At 37.8% G+C, this 16,814-nt stretch overlaps 1 protein-coding gene across 1 annotated transcript in view; it reads right to left on the minus strand.

The window, feature by feature from the left end:
• Window positions 1-264: 264 nt before the first annotated feature.
• Window positions 265-16,814, minus strand: part of tbc1d9 (TBC1 domain family, member 9 (with GRAM domain)) — a 75,304-nt gene continuing 58,754 nt past the window's right edge. The window contains exons 14-21 of the mRNA XM_043674139.2: window positions 11,196-11,294; window positions 11,011-11,079; window positions 9,878-10,118; window positions 8,090-8,155; window positions 6,030-6,119; window positions 1,905-1,973; window positions 1,609-1,715; window positions 265-1,517 (exon numbers count right to left, since the gene is read on the minus strand). Coding sequence (XP_043530074.2) covers window positions 822-1,517; window positions 1,609-1,715; window positions 1,905-1,973; window positions 6,030-6,119; window positions 8,090-8,155; window positions 9,878-10,118; window positions 11,011-11,079; window positions 11,196-11,294 — 1,437 coding nt within the window. The 3' untranslated portion in view covers window positions 265-821. The remainder of the gene's footprint in view (window positions 1,518-1,608; window positions 1,716-1,904; window positions 1,974-6,029; window positions 6,120-8,089; window positions 8,156-9,877; window positions 10,119-11,010; window positions 11,080-11,195; window positions 11,295-16,814) is intronic.

A 16,814-nucleotide genomic window follows, 5' to 3' on the forward strand; every position in this document is an offset into this window, starting at 1 on the left:
ATTTATTTTTAAATTTGGAGTTTTCAAAGCTTCATGTGCTCTGTACTTATTAAGTGACCCTCTCCTTTTCAACGTATAACATATGGTTTCCCCTTCATTTTGGTCCAAGATATTTCTGTAATTTCCTCTCTCTATCTACAATTAATTGTCTGTAATTTGTTTCCTCGTTCATTCTTCCATGCAAACATTTTCTCTAATTAATGAAAAACTTAATTTTTTTAATTGCATGGTGAAAAAAGTCAACAAATTAATTAGTGTAACACATACTTTTTAAGTTTTTTAATGTTATTCTATACATTGTTCCTTTAATTTTGTAGATCAAACCAATATTTCCAAGAATCCTTTCAAAACAAAAAAGAAAAGAAGCCAATTTAAAACCACTATTTTGATTTGGAAACTAAACTTAGAATTATATTAGCACTGAATCTAGTATAAAAATGAAGTTTCCAGGAATGGTTTCAGTAACAAAGAGACATTAGTTAACATATAAAGTTACAAGGAATCACTGGATACAAATGATTAATAAACAAACTTAAGTAAACTCTTTTATAAAGCAGCATGAAAATCAAAGTGCAGGTGCTCCAGTTTTCTACAGAGAATGTCTTAAATTAATGTCTTAAGTTCAATAAAATGCAATGAAAAGTGGGGTTTGGAAAAATGGGACTAAGTATCACTTATAATTTACAATACAGATAAAGAACACCTGACAACTCTGGTGAAACTACTGTACAGTCAAGTTTACTAAATGTTATATTGGTTTATATGGTAAGTTTATAGGACATTACTTCATTTAACCTGTTGACTAAACAGCAGCAACCACCTCATCCAGAGATTGCAGAAATCTCATAGTCATTTGCTGAAGTGGTTGGTTTTCCCATAATTCTGATATTTTTAGCATTTGTAATCCTGGGCATCACTAACCCAACTTTCTCAAAGTATCTCACCAAAGCATTCTCAGTTAGAAAGGAAGCTAAAAACTGCTCAAAGGTGATAGCCCAATCTTTGTCCATGCTGCCACTCCTGGGAAGAGGATTTTCATTGTTATTGCGCACAAGCACAGTGTCCTCTGTGATGTCCTCACACTGTAGCTTATCATCGTCATTAGATCCAGCACTCAAAACAGAGTATGAGGACATGGAAGTGTCATCTTTTGTTTCATCATCTGAAATCAACATTGCTGAAGATACTCCATTGTCTTTTGGTGAACTGTTATCCAGTTTAATGTCTTGCAATTCACTAGAAGCCACCTTTTCATCACTCATTTCATCAGCAATTGGGCAGAAAGAATCTCCTTGTCCATAATGCAATGGCTGGTTTTCCTTTTTTGAGTGTACTCTGCTGTTGCTATCATCACTTCTGCCTGCTTCCTGTGTTGACTGATTGATAAATTGTTTTCCTACTTCACCAATCTCCAAAAGTAAACTGGTTACAGCTGCAGTTGAATGGTACAGTTCTTGCTCATTTACATCTTCACTGAACATGTTGTACAGAGTTCTACATAGTTCAATGAACTGTTCCTGCAAAAGATCAGGAATAAACATGAAGTTACCATTGGTAATTTGGAAAATTATAAAATTACTTACTGATCTTGGCACAAAGGATACCTACTTGATTCAATTTAGGTAGGTCTTTGATACTCTCTAACTTATGCTCCCTTTCTTGTGCCCACATCCTGATATAATGTCGGTAATCATGAGAGTTTGGTCGTTTTTCAACTGTAAAAGAGCAAACTTCAAACTTAACAAAAATGTACAGCTATAAATTAAATTATTAAAAATGATTATAGCAAAACCTTTTCAATAATACAGTATTGTCCAAATTAAGTGTATGAATCCTTCACAGTCAAGATTGGTACACTTTTTATGAATAAGTCTGCAGAGAATTATATGATATTGTCTTTCTACCTTTTTCATTCCTTAGGTTTACAGTGACAAAGCCATCTTCTGTCTCATGTTTTGCCCTGGTCTCAACATCTGTAACAATTAAGAATAAATATTGACAAGTTATTATACTTGTTATCAATTCTCTTCATCATATTGTGTGTGTCTATGTGTGTGTGCACGCGCGCGCAAGATATAAATATAGCTTTTAAAGCTATTGAGCAGAATCCTCTTTGAAAAATATCAGCATGTTGACAACCCACACCATTAGCAGGGGGCAAATTGTGAAACATTTTCTAATGTTCATCTTTCCTTTCCTCTCAATATTTCTTTCTGTGCCCTACATGATCCCACCATTCACCAAGTGTCAGACCACCTGCTGTCCTTTTTATGCCATTTGTGTCTCACAATTACAGCACACAGTTTGAGCTGTAGAGTGCAGTAAGTTGAATACTTAAATAGTATAAATTGCAAGATGCCGTTTCAACAAAATTTGGTCTGTTATGTTCTACAAAGTACAATTAAAGTTTAAAAAAAAACACAAAGAAATTCTATTCACTTTATTAACTTGTGTTCTTTATTGGAACCAACAGCTATCATGTATTTTTGCTTATCATGATGGAGTTGTTAATTTTGTCTTTGAATCTCTACAATTCCTCCAATCACAAAGACAGTACCCAAGATAGAATCAATAATGCAGTTCTTTAAAATTATTGTTAAAATGAAATAAACAAATGACTTTGATATGTAAAGACTTAATTTATTCAAATTGCTCCTCTGAGATTAACCCCCTCATTTACAGAATAAATTCAGTGAACATTTGTTGTACATTCTCTCCAAGGCATGCATATACCAACTTCAGTAAGGAGATCAAAACTGCATCCAGAACTTTTGGCGTGAACTCAACAAAGCCCCATATAATTGCAGTGAGACATCTTTTCACTTATACTGATTTCTCGTCATAAAAAGCTGTCATAGCATCTGTTTTAATAACTGCATGCCAACTACTTATGATTTGTCCTAGGTCCATAACAATAACATTTCCCTTTTTTCACGTTTCTAAGAAAAATTCTTTCAGTGAGACTGAATCTCATTTTTTTTTAAAGCTAAATTCGAGTTGCATTAACTGTATTGCCAAACATGCCTTGTTATCTACCACATCCCAATGGCATCTGTCACATCCAATTCCCTATCCATTGTGTCACGTGCCATTCCCAGAACAACTTGAAACTCAGCAGCTACCCCACAATTCACTGGTATCTTTTGCACCCATGCCAATTTTGAAAACACATGGAGCCCAGTGGTGCTGTGGCTCAGTTCGTTAAAGTGCCTTCATCATAATTGGGAGGCTGTGGTTTCAAATCCTAATGGTGCCAGTGTATTTTTGCACATGGACAGCAGTGAGTTGAGGGGTTAGGTTATTATATTTTACATTAGGATTAAACCTCGGCACAACATCGTGGGCTTTAGGGCCTGTTCTGTGCTGTACTTTTCTATGTTTTATATTCTATGTTCTAAAAAAGCACCATCAGTGTGGACATTTGCATCAGGCAATGTAGACAGGGATTGGTGCCACAGGACCTTGTGATCTTGCTGGTCAGTGTGGTGCATATGGGAAACTTCCTCTTCCCTTAGTGGAGGCCATGACACCAGACCATGTCAGTCTGACCAGAGGATGCCATTAGGGTTAAAGCAGTCTCAGCAGTCTGGAGGAAAGCACAATACCAAAGGAACTTCACCAGCATAAGTGCCACTGACATCCACTATCTTTGCTACAGTACCTACTCCTACCAAAGCTTGTGCCCTACCATCCTCCCTAATACTTGCAACCCGTTCCCTCAATTGCTATCACGCATCCCAATTCCTGATACTTCTTATCATGCATGCCAACTTCGTTGCCTATCACTCACTCAGACTCCTCTCCATCTGTACCAAAAGTAAAGATACAAAATATCATATTGGAGATAGTGGGGGGTCAAGGATGTAATGTGAATGAAGAATATGAAGCAATTAATCTTAATTAATAAAACATATTGGATAAAATAATGGAACCGAAAACTGAAATTCCATTGACTTGTTGGCCTACATTCTAAGATTCTAATAGAAGTGAATATTGAGATGAAGAACGCACAAGTGTAATCGTCCAAAATTTTCAATGGAATATTCTTGGACAGAACAATGGATCAGAAAGGATCAAATGCAACTCATTATTCAAAGAAAGAAGGGAGAGAAGAAACAGGGAACTACAGGGCAGTAATGATGCCATCACTTGGCAGAAAATATTGAAATCCATTAGTGACTTTACTTGGAAAATGATTAGGATTTTCACTCAGGGCATTTTAAAAATTATAGTATGAATAGACAAGGTCAGCATGGCTTTGGAAAAAGAAGTCGTGTTTGACAGACCTTTGAGGATGAAACGAGTGGAGCAGATGAATGAAATCAGTTCAATAGTGTATTTGGATTTTCAAAAGGCATTTGTTGTGGTGCCACACAATGGATTGTTGTATAGTATGCTCACAAAGTAGGATATAATATCAGTTAGAGGACTAGTTAATGAACAAATAGGAGAGTCAGAGCAAATGTCATTTTGATGTTGGCAGTCTCTTGGCTAGTGGTGTGCTGCAATGATCCATGCTTGGCATCTAAAATAGCTTGGATGAAGGAATTGAGAGTAATCTATTTACTAATGGTACACTGTATGTTGGAAAGTAAGCTGCAAGGAGGACACAAAAACTTTAAAGAAATATAGATAAATTAATGGAAAGAAGGGTGGCAGATAGTTTATACTGTGGGGAAAATGTGAAGTTATTGATTTAGTTAGGGAAGGATATGAAAACAGAGGGCAGAATATTATAGGTATATGGATAATATGAGCTTCGGTGAGATTTGTTGTGGAATTCTACAATAAGTCGAAAAGACCAATCTAGATCTCTTTCCAAGCAGGAGTAACGAATCCCTCACTAAGCAGTGTCAGTTGCCAATCGAGGGAAATTGTTGCTTGTTAAAAGCCTTGCTAATGGCTCAACTCACCTCATCCACTTTCTCTCGTACTAAACTCTCCAAACAAGTTAGACATTGAGAGAACTTGAGATGAAGCTAGAGTCGTGATACCAAGTACACAGCAAATTCAGTTTACTGCTTGCTCTGAATGACCTCCATTATGGACTCCAGGCACTATTTTGTTAGGAGAAAGTGAGGACTGCAGAGGCTGGAGATCAGAGCTGAAAAATGTGTTGCTGGAAAAGCGCAGCAGGTCAGGCAGAATCAAAGGAGCAGGAGAATCGACGTTTCGGGCATAAACCCTTCTATCTTGTTAGGCACAATCCATGGACATCACCCACAGACATTAGAACTGATATATACCAGCCTCTAAGAACCCTCAAGGTACATCTACAAACCCCTTACAGGATGCTTCTGCACATCAATGCTGCATTTTGGACTGCAGCAACAGCTATCATGGTGATGATCAGAGAGAACAATTCGCACTCAAGTACATCAACCCTACTCAGATTGGGCCAGGCAGCATTTCTGGACTCTTCACACTGTCATTGCGCTGATCCCTTTGACCATATCTGGATGCTCATTGCATCCTTGCTTTGGCTCTCAGCTAGAGCTAACAGGCTAATATTACTTCCGCCTTGTCTTGCTATTTTATGCAGACACAAGGGAGGAATTTTGTCAGTGTCGTCAATGGACCTTAGTTCAAGTCAAGGGGGAATACTCTTTGATCATAAACTTCAAGTCGGAGTGTATTTGGGTTCCCATGAAAAGTGAATTCTATTATTGTATTCCACCAAATATCAAAACTAAGTCAAATCCTTGAACAATATCTATTAGTCAGAGCACATGTTCAATGGAACATATCAGAAACTAAAGATCTGTGTGGAATTTCTTTCCAATTGAACACATCATCTACTTATTAGCTACCAGCTTTTCTTGTTATGTTATTAAAACCAGAAAACCAAAATTTCAGAAGAATGTTACTTCTATCCAGTAAGCGTCGTTCGACCCTGTAAACTCAGTCTGTCACCATGCCTTCCCTTTTTGCAGTCCTGCTTATATACCAATTCAACTTGATCCATAATATAATCTCTCATCTTGACTTACAAACTGTATAAATATATAAACAACACAAAATAAACTTACCTTGTACAGTTTCAGGTGTTACATCTTCAAAGAAGTATTGCGTGGCTTCAAATGCAGAATCAGGGTCCTCTTGCTCATTGAAAATTGGTTCTAAGAACAGTAATGAATGAACAAAATAAGCATTTATTTCAAAAAGATTTAAAGGTATAAAGCATAAAAGCTGTATTTGCAACAAGTAGAATACTGATAGGTCAAATCAAAGTCAGAGGGCTAACTGAAATCTGTAGTTCCGATAACTTTCGGCTCTGTAACAAAAAAACAAAAGAGGTGTTTGTGTTGGAAAATGGGGTGATAATGGCTGGGAAATTGAATAAGATTGAGTCCACGCAGACCATGGAAGCCAGTTGTTTTGTGTGGTGTGAAGGAAGATTGGTGCACAGATTTCCTCTTAATTGTAGGTAGGCACTACCATTTTCTGATTACTAAGTTCCCAACAGATCCAACTCAGGGTGACTTCAAGTTGTCCCATAGCAGAAGACCTACACATTTTTCATGCAAAATATTTTTACTTTATTTTCAATTTACCTGACGGAGAAATAGTAGGGGACCCTCTTCTGAAAGGAAGCTTTGCCAGTTTATCTCCATCACGAGTATGAAATTTTCATGCCTAAGTAGCTGGTATGCTCAACAATTTAAGAAGCACACAAATCACGTCACCTTATGCATTACATGGTTATGTGTCAGGAAAGCCATACCAAGCTCTATCTTGAGATACTGCCAGACATTTCTGAAAGAACTATGATATCTAGAATGACTATGTGTACTTGTGTTAACTAAGCGGTTGATATGAAGCTGCCTTATTTGCGATAAGGATGCCTGTGCAGTTACTACACTTGCCAAGACAGCAAGGATCAGCAATGGCTCAAAATATAGCTAACCCTGCTTGGATGCATGCCGCAGTGCTGATCTATGTAACGGATGGTAGTGTGCAGTTGCATAGAAGCAAATATCTTTACATGTATTTCATTAGGCACCAACCCATTAGCATTGACAGATATAGAAGCCGAGAGGTAGGTTCCATTGTTACTTATCTGCAGAATTAAGTCTTAAATTCTAATTCTGAAGGTGAAAGTGAATTCTGTACTGTGGGGAAAAAGATAGAATTATAGAATCCGTAGAGTGTGGAAGCAGACCATTTGGCCCATCAAGTGCACACCAACCCTCCGAACAGTATACTACCCAGACATCCCACCCTATCCCTGTAACCGGCATTTCTCATTGCTAATCCACCTAGCCTGCACATTCAGGACACTATGGACAATTTAGCATGGCCAATCCACCGAATCTGCACTAATTTGGACTGTGGGAGGAAACTGGAGTACCTGGAGGAAACCCACGCAGACACGAAGAATGTGCAAACTCCACACAGATAGTCGGTTGAGGTTGGAATTAAACCTGGGTCCCTAGTGCTGGGAGGCAGCAGTGCTAACCACTGAGTTGATCGCTTCTGCATGGTGGCTACAAAATTGTCAAAATATAAATATACATGTGCCTAAATGAAAATTAAAAGGTTTTTGTAATGTGATTTAAAACGTTCTTTCTCAATGGAATCTCCTGACTTGTACGATACACATTAATATTACATAATTTCTTCTCTGATATATTTTCCATTCTGGCTTTGCAAATTCAAGTGACATCAGCAAAATGGCCAGTCACTAATCATTTCTTCAGCCAGAGAGTGGTGGGCCTGTGGAATTCAAAGCCGCGGAGTGCAGTGGAGACAGAGATTGATAAATTCTTGATGTCACAAGGAATTAAGGGCTACGGGGAGAATGCAGGTAAGTGGAGTTGAAATACCCATCAGCCATGATTAAATGGCAGAATAGACTCGATGGGCCGAATGGCCTTACTTCCATTCCTATGTTTTATGGTCTTATTTCTTGATGAAGTACAGATTAGGTTTTACATACAAAGCAGTAAAACATGCAAGATTTTAGAACACCATTGAAAGAAAGTTATTCAAATACTTAGATTTGTTTTAGAAACTTCCTATGAAATTGTACAGTAATGGAGTAATTTTCTCATTAGAACTTGACTCTAAAATGCATAACATTTCTTACCAGGAAGTACATGTATCTTATACAACAATTTCAATTTTTCTACAAGATCCGCATGGCACATTGTACCTATGAAAACAAATCGCATAATCTAATTAAAACGGTCTCAAAGATTATACACTCAAGCAAATACAATACTCACTGTTCAACTCTACTGTTTGGATTTTCTCCCCATTTTGACTTGGCTTATAACTAAAAAGATTAGTTACAATAGAACACTACCATAGTGCTTCCCAGGAAGGGAAAGCTTTTTATCCATAGGTTTCTAAGTAAAAAGAATCTATTTAGATATTTTAGGACAGAATTCAAGCCCTAAAGTTTGGGCAATTAGGTCATGCTCACTATTGTACTTTAAACAATAAAAAGCATATTTAAAAAGGAGTCCTGCAGGTATTAGAACTTGTTGGAGTTCCAGAGTAGCTATTGCTGCACTGGAGCTTGCAAATCCAAAGCTAACCACATTGGGGATTGCAACCTGCAGTTTGGGAAGTTGTCCACTACAGTTTAATGAAAACAATACATGATGTTCTAATCATACAAAAAATTATTATTTCAAGAACACAGTTAATTTCCGTGAATTAATGGAAGAAATCACCGAACAAAACACAAGAGAGTAATATAAAAGGTGAAACAACTGACTTTGGGAAGATAGCTTGGTGTATTTATTAATTAATAGCTTTTTTTCCCCCAACTCCATGGCAGCCATTTTCTTTCCCCAATTGTATGCTACCCAGAGTGCAATAACTCCAATGCTGGATGTAGGTTTGCTCGCTGAGCTGGAAGGTTCATTTCCAGATGTTTCTTTACCCTACTAGGTAACATCTTCAGTGGGCCTCAGACAAAGCAATGCTGAAAGTTCCTGCTTTCTATTGATATGTTTGGGTTGGTGATGTCATTTCCCATTGTGATGTTATTTCCTGTGGTGAAGTCACTTCCTGTTTCTTTTCTCAGGGGGTGGTAGATGGGGTCTAACTTGATGTGTTTGTTGATAGAGTTACAGTTGGAATGCCATGCTTCTAGGAATTCTCGTGTGTCTTTGTTTGGCTTGTCCTAGGATGGATTTGTTGTCCAGTCAAAGTGGGATGAGGAAGGACACCACTTTGACTGGGACAACACATCCGTCCCAGGACAAGCCAAACAAAGACACACACAAGAATTCCTAGAAGCATGGCATTCCAACTGGAACTCTATCAACAAACACATCAAGTTTGACCCCATCTATCACCCACTGAGAAAAGGAACAGGAAGTAACTTCACCACAGGAAATAACATCACCAACCGAAAGAAACCCAAACATATAAATAGAAAGCAGGAATTTTCAGCATTACCTCGCCCAAGGCCCACTAAAGATGTTATCTAGTAGGGTAATGAAAAGTCTGGAAATGAACCTTTCAGCTCAGCGAGCAAACCTACATCCAAAACCTCAACCTGAGCTACAAATCTTCTCAAAGCTTGTTAACTCCAGTACTCAAATTTGTTCACCATGGCAAAGTGCACAGTCTTTCTTCAGCATCAAGCATAGCATTCCCTCAAACTGGTGTCCTATCACACTGCACATTGTAACAGGTTGGCATATCAAACAATGATCAATCATATGTACGTTAGGAATTATTATCTTGATTATTTTCTTTAAATTCTTAATGTGGAAACGTCAACAGGATCTTTACTTGTTTACTCACTTAGTTTCCAAACTGTCTCACTAGCAGGTATAATTTAACAAAAAAAACTTCCAGTACAATGGCATTGTAAATCTTACAACCTTATGAATGGAAAATAAATCTTTCTACTTACTTAACCCTGTGACAAATTCTTTGAAGTTTATTAAAGAATCTCCATTCTCATCAAGTAGTCGGAATAAGCGTGCAGCTAATATATCCGAATGTGCACCACATGACCAAGGGAAAAGAAGTGTAAATAATCCTTTGAATTGTTCGAAATCAATACGATATTGTTCAAGATAAGGCAGATTAGGGTCATGACGTTCTATAGCATTGCTATTTCCACCCCAGTAACAGCTGGTGAGATGCTCAGCCTAAATGTGATTAAAAAAAGCAAATTTACAATTTTCAAGTGGTGAACATAGATAATATGGAGCAAGTTTAAAAAGACAAATTTTAGTGGCTAACAAAAAAAGTATCATGGCAAATGGTGGAAATATGAAGCAGATCTGGTAATATCTATGGAGAAGAAAATAGAGTTGATATGTACTTGGACATTGTAGGCATAGCTAAGTTCTGGAAATATCTTTCTGCATTTCATTTTTCTTTTAAAACCCTCATTAAAATATAGCTCTTTGATCAAATTTTTGCCTAAACTGGCTTGGTATCAAATTTTGCTTTGCATTGCTTCTTGGAACATCTTATTGTGTTAAAAGTGCGAACTAAATAGAAATTGTTGTTGTTTATAACACTAAATGATAGCAGATACAAAGTTGTTTATTCAATATGGATGTAATTGTGGAATACTTCCCTTCTATCAGCCATGGATTGAATCCTGGGGAATTACTACATAGATGAATAAGTTATTAAAACCATCTGGTGAGATACTTAGCCTAAACATAATAAAAATTAGAAAGCTTAACAAGTTAAATAATTTTAAATTTTGTTACAACCTCTGCAGCTCAGTTTCCTGACTGGAATAAAGCAGAGGTTGGTATTTAAGTAATTTGCCTCTGAAGCAAGAAAAACAAACTGAAATCATTCAGGCAATAGCATTTATGCCTTTGTATTTGTTACACTATCTCAGTTACACTAAGGTAGTAACTTCAGCTCTGTCCCTTATCTTCTATTTTAGAGATATGGGGTACTAGATATTATGTGTAAAGCTAATGTATAACAAATACTATTACAAACAATGACGCCAGCTGAAAACACAAAAAACAGTTCGTATGCTAACTTGGACACTGACATCAAAAAGCTGCTTACCTTAAAAAGGACATACAGTTCTTCCAGTTCATCAATTGTAAATGATGTGTCTGTCACAATAGCTCGAACCTGGATATTAAAAAAAAATACTTTTTTTTTAGGAAAAGCACAAATTTTTTTACTGTCTTGTAATTTAAATACTCAAAATATAAATCAATTTGGAATAGTTGCATTGCTGCACTCACTACATTACGCTTTGTTGTATCTTCAAGAGTTTGAATTACTCGTAGTCGCTGCTTAAAGCGCATCTGCTCAATCACATCAGCTCTGATGCTACCAAATTTCTGAAAAGATGGAATATGCACAATATATAGTGTATATTAATTATAAAATAATCCCATGTTATCATCTATGGAAGCTACATTTCACACAAATAGAAATTATATCCATTGCACATACTTTCTAAAATAGAGAAACAAAACAAATTTGTAATTAGTCATGAGCATCTCACCAATTCTGGAGCATGAAACAGCAGAATTAAGGTTAATTTGATGCACAAAAAGCTTCATTTGTCTTCAATTCTTCTAATCTTCTACTGATGTTAATATAAAAGTGTCTTAAATTTAAATATGTTCAAAATTTAAAGCATTTAGATTGTGTTTGGTGGAAATCAAGTTTTCGAACTTTGTATTTTTCCTTGTGGTGAGTAAAATTCACTGACATATTTCACTAGCTCATGATTTCCAGAAATAATCTCTTTACTTTTGGAAGTTCTTCACATTTTCATTCATGTCCTCTGGAGCTCATCTCAGAATCTTACAGATGATAAATTATTTCTGCATCCATTATTCTGTCACTACACTCTTTCTCTTCATTTGTTGTGCAGGTTTGATCAAACAGAGTACAACAGAAATTATGATCTCATCACAATAATAACTATACATAGACATAGTGTTTCCTCCATGCCATGCCTTTTGATACCTTTAACAACAGGCTGCTCCATCTGAGATGGCTCTAGGCAAAAACCAAAGTACCAAGGTTTTGGTTCCTGATTTCCTGTTTGTCAATGGATGTGCACGAGCTGTTGTTTTTGAACTGGGCATTCAATGTAGTTTGGACTAATTCCCCAATGCATGCGACGATTTTGGCCTTATGGCCAGCACAAGGAAAACTTAAGTAATGTACCAACCTGTTCCAAAAAAACCCTATCTTGAGCCCAAGGTTCCAATTCATGAACAAAGTCAAAAACAAAATTGGATGGACTCAGCAGTATCTAATATCACTTATCTAGGCAGCACACTCTCCTGAGTTGTCTGTATTATGACAAGACACATTCAAGAATTGACAAAGCAAGCATAGCCTTCAGCTATGGGAATAAAGAGGAGTAAATCTGCCTACCAAACTACTGGTTTACAGGGTAACAGTTTTGTTTTTCTGCTCTACACATACAAGACTTGGACCCTAACATATTTGGACCAATGTACCATGTGCACCAATAGCATACGAAGAAGTTCAAGTACTTTCACTTGAACCGCCTTCAGAATCTTATGGACATAAATGACAAAAAAGAAAAGTTCCAGATACTGAGGTGTGCCAAGCATCTCTACTATATTGAAATGGTCACAAATTAATTAGGCGCCATGTAGTCAGATGGCTGACAAATCGCTTACCAAAGCAATCTTCTGTGCAGCGTCTACAGCATGCCCCCATGGTATTAAAAGAAAGTGCGATAAGAACAACTCAAGGCTTCACTTAGTTTTGACATCAACCTCTAAGTTCTGGGAGAAACTCACCCACGAGTGTTGCACCTAGCGCAGCCAAATACAAAATACAAAGCAATGAAAGCCAAAGCCAGTAACTCATTCAAAACTCAATTGTGCATGGGATCCTATCCTATTTGCAGCAGAACCTTCCATGTGTTGAAAGGCCTTAATGGTCAGCTACACATTTGTTGGAACCCTGTTAAGTACTCCTGGTAATGAGTATAGTCAAGTTTGTCTCAAAGGTCAAACAAAGAAATATAGGAGCTACTAACAAATCCACAACACACCTGCATTCACAGTGGATTTGAGACTCTCCAATTTTCCACAGCTTTCAATTAGCAGAGATAGGTTTAAATTTCCCAGAGACATAGGAGTCCACATTATGCTTCAAAGTTTTCCACAATAATTTTTGCAACCTGGTTAGCCCCAACTTTTAGCAAGCAACTATTACATTGGACTTTGTATACTCTTTTGTGATTAAACCACTTAAAACGAATATTCATCAATATTGTTCATCCTAGTCGCATGCTTGGTTTCCTATTCCGTTTGCCATTCTTCCAAACTTTCACAAAATCTGCATTTCTTTTCAAAATTCTCAAAATCAAAATTCAGAAATGTCAGACTGACTAGCATTTGAATATTCAATTTCTTCTCACAATTCAAAACATCTTGCTTGTGCCAGAAGTTAGGCTGCTCTTTTCAAGCAATCTTGAAACTTCACTTCCTCATCCACATTATACCAACAAGCATTGTAGATAAGTGGAAAGCAGGCCAAAATCAGATTGCGGCTTATGGTTTATATCTCACTCTTGTTAAGATGTGATATTTTAACACATTATTTTTGTACATAACTAAGAATTACAATAAATTAAATATAATTGTTAGTGCAAGGGGAAGGAGAGTTTAAGAATGATTGCACTAAAACAAAGTTTGATCAAAAGGCTTATACATTTATTTTAAGTAGGGTAAATTTCATGTTTTAATTTCTATAACCTGCAAATTCAAATTGTGAATATAGGTTGGCCAGTTCAGTGGGTTATTTGGCCTCCTGGCAGAAAGGAGGACCTCCACCTTCCCCACTGCTGACAAAATGTTTGGATGTTGGAAAAACAAGACAAAATTTACACCCCCCCCACGCTTTGTTGGCAACCTCCATCTTCTAAGCCTGTCCCTCGATGACTAATAAAATCTTAGCCAAAATATTGCACAGAGTGCAAGTATCAAATGGTGTTCCTTCAACTCTGCCTTTCATGCATCCCTTGCTTTCTTGTTCCAACATTAGTATAAGTTTCTTCGATCACCTCGGGCTTGTCTTAACAGGTAGCCCATAAGGCACAGTGAGACTTAAAGGAGAGATCTTGTGTTGCCTGCACGCTTTTGTTCAAAGCACAGATTGATGTAACTGGGAGATTTTGAACAGACTCCTGCTCCAGCCAGAGGCCGTTATTCTTTTGTAATTGTTTCTGTTACTTTCCTGCATCACCAGTGAGCCTATGAGGACAGTCAGCAGGCCAGTGGCAAAGGTGTTGAGTCGGACAGCTGTTTACAGGCAGCAAGGTATGGAGAGTTAGGCAGGTTGCCAGAGGTTGCAACAACAGCACAGTTTGAATTTTGTAACGCTCAAAAGAAATGCACGACTTTGATTTATTTATTGTCATGTCTATTTTATTACTAAATACAATGAAAAGTGTTGTACAACATCTTAAACACAGAAAAATAAACCAAAACATAGAATATAAAGGCAGAAGAATAAAGAAACGAAGAAGTGTTCAACTTTACATTATTTATTGCTAAATGCTCTGTCATTGGCCACTGATCTTGCGGCCAGCATGAGTCCTTTCACCGTGCAACAGGAAAGAAAGTCACCACTCCTCTGCGTCATCTCACTTCCAACACCCTCACCACTAATGTGTTCTCAGTGGACCTTGCCAATGCAGATGTCACCGAAGCTACCATGCGCTGCACTATGAGTCCACTTTAGGCCCACCTCTCTGATGCAGCCATTGTACCGGGCACAAGCTCACCTCCACTGTCCCCTCTGTGAATCTGTATTGGACGCAAATGCCACTAGGAACCCAAACACTCTCCAACACCACTGAGTCTGCCCTGGGTCAACTTGCTAACCACCATGAGTCTGTGCTGGGCCAATTTGATGCTGCCATTGTCCTCATTGCAACCAAGTTCTTCAACAGAAGTAAAATAAAGGAGGGAAAAAAAACATGAGGAGAGAGAAATATTTAAAAAGAAATGAAATGAAAAGCGGACGGAACAGTTGAGCCCTGGGCTCAGAAGCCCTACTCCATCACCATTCAGTGCCATTGCAACAACCTCATACTGCTCTTCAGTAGCATTAATCACCAAACCCCCTAGGCTTGACAGGATGACTGAGGAGAGAGAGGGGAGAGTGCAGAGTGCAAGGGGCTGGGTTGATGGTTGAGTCAGCGGGTGATAGGGGTGCATTGGATGAAGCATCCAAGGAGAAGGAGAATCGACGTTTCGGGCATAAGCCCTTCTTCAGGAATGAGGAGGCTAAGCCTCCTTGCACACCTCCTCATTCCTGAAGAAGGGCTTATGCCCGAAACGTCGATTCTCCTTCTCCTTGGATGCTGCCTGACCTGCTGCACTTTTCCAGCAACACATTTTTAAGCTCTGATCTCCAGCATCTGCAGTCCTCACTTTCTTCTAGTGCATTGGATGAATCCATGATTTCAAAATGAATAGACACATACCTTTACCTTCTCCTTCAAACTAAAGGGAAGGAAAGCCCAAGGTGAAAGGTAACCTACTTCAGACAACCCCTGCCCCCATGACATGAATTCTGCCAAGGCCACCTGATAGCGTGCACCCGATAGCGTGCACCCAGCAGTGGTAGGCCAAGGACTAAACTCCTTAGTTTATCCCTGATTTCCAGGGCTTGCAGCCTAGTTTATTTGCTCTCCACCTCTGCTTCTTAACTGAAAAGGCAAAGAAAGGTTTTATTAATTAGCTTTGTTGCTTGTTACATTTGAATTGTAATAATCATTATTCATTTAAATAATCAACTTACTGCTTTGGAGCAGATTTTTTTTCTCCACAAAATTCATGACTACTGCTGTGGCAAACCTTTATTTTTTAAACTCTACTTTCTGTGCTGCTGAATGGAGAAAAAAAAGTATCACCTGCCCATTATAAAAAAGGTTGATCTTGTTCCTGAGCTTTAGAATTCTCTTTCCACCCACGCTCTTCCTTTTAGAGGTTCTTTAAAAGGTAAGTCTTTGACCAAGCTTTTAGTCACCGTCCTAATATTTCCTTTACTTAAAAATAAAACCAAGAATTGTGGATGATAGAAGCCAGAAACAAAAACAGGTTATTGCTGGAAAAACCTCTGGCAGCATCTGTGGAGACAAAGCAGAGTTAACATTTCAGGTCTAGTGACTCTTCCACAGAACACAGGTGCTGCCAGACCTGTTGAGATTTTCTAACAATTTGTTTTAGTTTCTCATATTTTCTTTATTGGTTCGTTTTGAAATCTAACTTAGATTTTCTACACAGGAAACACACAGGAATAATTTCCTGATGTTAAAGACTACAAAAACAGAAGTTGTTCTTGTAGAGCTGCTCAATGTTATTGTGTACATTATATTGAAATAAGGAAGAATACATCCATATACTACCTTTCCTGACCTTGAGGTATCTCCAAACACTTTACAGTCAATTAATTATTTCCCTGGTGTAACAAATAATGTATACAAATCAAGCAACCAATTTGCACACAGGAACGTCCCACAAACAGAAATGAAATTAAGTTAATTTCTTTCGAGATGTTGGTTGGGGGATGAAAGTTTGGGAAATCAGGTGCACCTTACTCTTCTCTGGCCTCCCAGCCAAAAAAAGTCACTGGATTGTTTACAACCACTTAAAAAAGCAAGTGCTCTGAATTACAACTCATTTGAAAGGTGGCACTAATGCTTCAGACCTTCAGTATGGCAAGAGTTTTCTAAACTTAAGCAGCACTCCTATGCAAACATGGCAGCTTGCATCTTAATACAACCAATCTGCTCGTAGGCTCTTTTGAGAGGGGAATCACTCTATACCAAACTTCTGAGCAACTTACAGAATTGA

The sequence above is a fragment of the Chiloscyllium plagiosum genome, unplaced genomic scaffold (genome assembly GCF_037043375.1).
Source record: "Chiloscyllium plagiosum isolate Xiang-an unplaced genomic scaffold, Cpla_swu_hap1 HiC_scaffold_36, whole genome shotgun sequence".
Classification (NCBI taxonomy): Eukaryota; Metazoa; Chordata; class Chondrichthyes; order Orectolobiformes; family Hemiscylliidae; genus Chiloscyllium; species Chiloscyllium plagiosum.